General features: G+C 38.0%; 1 protein-coding gene across 1 annotated transcript; it reads left to right on the top strand.

The window, feature by feature from the left end:
- The first annotated feature begins 879 nt into the window (after positions 1 to 879).
- LOC118934565 (olfactory receptor 8D2-like) lies at positions 880 to 3616 on the top strand. The gene is made up of 2 exons (XM_036930172.2): positions 880 to 1794; positions 3563 to 3616. Exons 1-2 carry the CDS (start codon positions 886 to 888, stop codon positions 3614 to 3616), a joined length of 963 nt encoding a protein of 320 aa, XP_036786067.1. The 5' UTR covers positions 880 to 885.
- Positions 3617 to 3861: the final 245 nt, after the last annotated feature.

Genomic DNA, 3861 nt, shown 5'->3' with positions numbered 1-3861 from the left:
GAGGGTGAGAAATCTTCTTCCATCAATATTTTAAAAATTACTTTTGTTCCAAAAATGTCATTTATTGGAAAGTTGTGGAAACTTACATTGGTGTACATTTTTTTTTACCCTTCCCAGAGTATTTTGCACGCTGTACATTTTAAGCAACATCTCAGTTTTATCTTTTTGAGACAGAAAATTCTTGTATCTATGTACGCAGTTTGATTCACTGTTCTTATGGTTTCAAATTTTCACTACTACTTTCCAAAAACTCTTTTACCCATCATAATTCACTCTATGCTTTCTATGTCTTCTTCCCTCCTCTTTCCTACTTGTGGCATTTGTAATTCCACGTCAACGCCATATGAGAAGATATCAAATTATGTTCAATTTCCTCCTAGTAAATTACTCTGAAAAATTTGGCATAGCTACACAAAAATAACGAACTCATTTCAAAAAAAATCTCAGAGTTGATGTGCAGAAGTTACTCTAAATCATAGGGTTTTTTTTTTTTAAGGACTTCCTGAAAGAGGCCAATTCCTTCTCTTAATGACATTAATGAAAAACTAATGAGGTCTTGAAAACTTGTGCTTTCTTTCAAAGTGAGATAGAGGTTTAATATTTTGCTTAGGAACAAAATAAAACATCTCTGACTTACGGAGGAGCATTTGTCAGTTTATGTGTGAGCCTATACCACATAAACCATGTTGGGTGGACCCAGAGCTCCGAGTTACACTGGTGGTCTTTGCCCTTGGGTTTCCAAGAGGCCCACTGACAAGATCAAGTCATGGGACAGGTGAGGAAGCGAATCAAGAAGTAGCATACCATTCTGCTTTGGGAATCAGAAAATAACTTTAATACACCTATTTTCTCTTGTTTCTTTTTACAGAGAGTATCTTGTAAGATATGAGTGCTTCAAATCATTCCTCAGTAACTGACTTTATTCTTGAAGGGTTAACCAAACGCCAGGAGCTTCAATTGCCACTCTTCCTACTGTTCCTTGGAATATATGTGGTCACAGTGGTGGGGAACCTGGGCACGATCTTCTTAATTGCTCTCAGTTCTCAACTTCACTCTCCAATGTATTATTTTCTCAGTCATTTGTCATTTATTGATCTCTGCTACTCTTCTGTCATTACCCCAAAGATGCTGGTGAACTTTTTGTCAGAGAAGAATGTTATCTCCTTTCTGGAGTGCATGACTCAGCTTTATTTCTTCCTTATTTTTGTCATTGCAGAAGGTTACCTTCTGACGGCCATGGCATATGACCGTTATGTCGCTATTTGCAGCCCACTGCTTTACAATATTGTCATGTCCCATAGGGTCTGTTCCATAATGACGGTTGTGGTATATTCACTGGGTTTGTTTGGGGCCACAGTTCATACTACCCTCATGTCAGTGTTGTCCTTCTGCAGGTCTCATATCATCCGTCATTACTTTTGTGATATTCCCCCCTTGTTGACTCTCTCTTGTTCCAGCACTCACATCAATGAGATCCTGTTGTTTATTATTGGAGGAGTTAATACCTTAGCACCTATGTTGGCTGTAGTCATCTCTTATGCCTTCATCCTCTCTAGTATCCTCTGTATTCGCTCCACTGAGGGACGGTCCAAAGCCTTTGGCACTTGTAGCTCCCATCTCATGGCTGTGGGAATCTTTTTTGGGTCTATAACATTCATGTATTTCAAGCCCCCTTCTAGCAATACTATGGACCAGGAGAAGGTGTCCTCAGTGTTCTATACCACAGTGATCCCCATGCTGAACCCCCTGATCTACAGCCTAAGGAATAAGGATGTGAAGAATGCACTGAAGAAGGTGGTTGGGGGCACGTAGTTATCCTGACAAACGGGATTCTTATAGGGAGCAAGAAAAAATGAACCAGATGAAGATTCATCATGGCCTTTGTGTAATTTCTTTCTCTCTTCCTGAGATAAAATGCATCATTATTTACAAAACATGTATTTTATACTTGAGAATGACTGAGGCATTTTTGGAGACTAGCAAACAATAAGAGTTTCTATTAGCCCATGTCATCTTTGGAAATTTTACATGTATTAGAGGAACAGGAGTTGTCAGCAGGAGGAGGAACAATAAACATAAAAGGAACATATTGAAGATACTTATTATTAATATCAAATTAAATATTCATTTTGAAATCGCTTGATAATGAGAGAGTGAGTTAAGGGTTGTGTTTGAAAAGGGATTATGTTAATTGATCCAAAATTCCTGGAGGAGAGAAAAGAGGTGTCTTAAACTTACTAAAAAAGGGGTTCTTTTCAGTCCCTAAGTCTTTATATTGAGATACTGAGAATACCAACACAGAGCTGTGAGGAGTGTAGCTTACAATGAAGCACAACTTGTAGGTGGATGGTGAGGGTGTGTGTGAGTGTGTGTGTGTGTGATACAGAGAAAGAGAGAGAGACTGGGTTTAGGATGAGGGTTAGGTTAAGCAACGTCAAAGTCTCTAATCTCTTCTAATCAACAACATAAACACATCCAGTAAAGATTAATAATAGTTATTCTGAAGTACACATTGCCTCTCTTTGGAGGCCATCAGGTAGGCTATTGGCTACCCAGCAAAAAGTCTATTAGAGTGTGGCTCCTCATGTAGAATTAAATTAAGTTTTGTATTTTGCACTAAAATAATAATGATTTTAATGGCAACAGGATTTCTTTTTCTCCCTGAATTTTATAGCTCTTCTCTACCCTCTGTATGAGTCCCAGTTTTTTAGCACCCTTTGGTTTGCCCATACCCACCATTTCTCCTGGTGCAGAGGCTCACCTGTCTTTGAGACCAGAAACACAATTTTATTGGGGGTTCTTTGCCCTGGGACATCATTCCGGGCATCAGGGTGTAACTTCCAGATCACTGTACTCTTAAGCATAGAGCTCTGTCTTAGCGATATGTGCACGAATAGCTTGGAATCAATCTATATTTGATTTAGCAGTTCTGGTTCTTGTCAATGACTGGAATGAGAATTTCTAAGAAGTTTTCATCAGATTTGCAGCTGATGTGAAATTGTGAGACATTCATATAATGGAACAGAATCATGATCCACAAAGACCTCTAGAAGCTGGAGTTGTGAACATATTTAATGAGGTTGAAATGTACATGGGTAATATGAGATTCTATACTTTTACAAAATTGAACAGATTTGAAAAGACACTGGTTAATCACAGAGAATTAAGGATTTTTAATGACAATAGAGTTAATGTAAGTCAGTAGTGTCGCTGCCTAAAAACAATGTTACCTTGCTTGTCTGCATTAACCACATTTTAGTATTTAGAATGAGAAGAATTCTGGTCATGATTTGCCCTATAGTAATTAGACAACTTCCATTTGAATGTAATTTATTCAGTGGATATTTTTCAAGGGCCATTGACCTGCTGCATATTCCAGGATTTTATTATTGAAGGAACATGACAAAGGGGCTTGGAGGCATACATTCATTGATTTATTCTCAACAATATTTTTAAAAGCCTGGTACATGGCTGGCAACATTCATCATACTGGTGATAAAAAGAAGAACAAAACCACAAAGTCCATGCCTTCATGAGATTTATGTTTTAGTTTCAAATAAAGACAATAAAGAGGGAGATAAATATATACTATATCAGGTCACAAAATGCTTCATAAAGAAAGAGCAAGAAAAGAGAACAGAGACAGATACAAATATGGGGGTGCTTAGCTTACAAATAGAGGGGCTGAGGTTAGTTGTGGAATTTGTAGTAGATTTTTCCACAGGGAAGAGCTGGTGAAATGGGAGAAAGCTGCAGAGAAGCACACTTTTTCTCAAATTATGGAAGACTTTTTCTCACATCACACACTTGCATACCATCACCATTTGTACGTGGGATGAGATCCTACACTGCTTCCAGTCT

Source organism: Manis pentadactyla, chromosome 13 (genome assembly GCF_030020395.1).
Source record: "Manis pentadactyla isolate mManPen7 chromosome 13, mManPen7.hap1, whole genome shotgun sequence".
In the NCBI taxonomy this organism is placed as follows: Eukaryota; Metazoa; Chordata; class Mammalia; order Pholidota; family Manidae; genus Manis; species Manis pentadactyla.
This window is presented reverse-complemented; position numbering and strand designations above follow the sequence as displayed.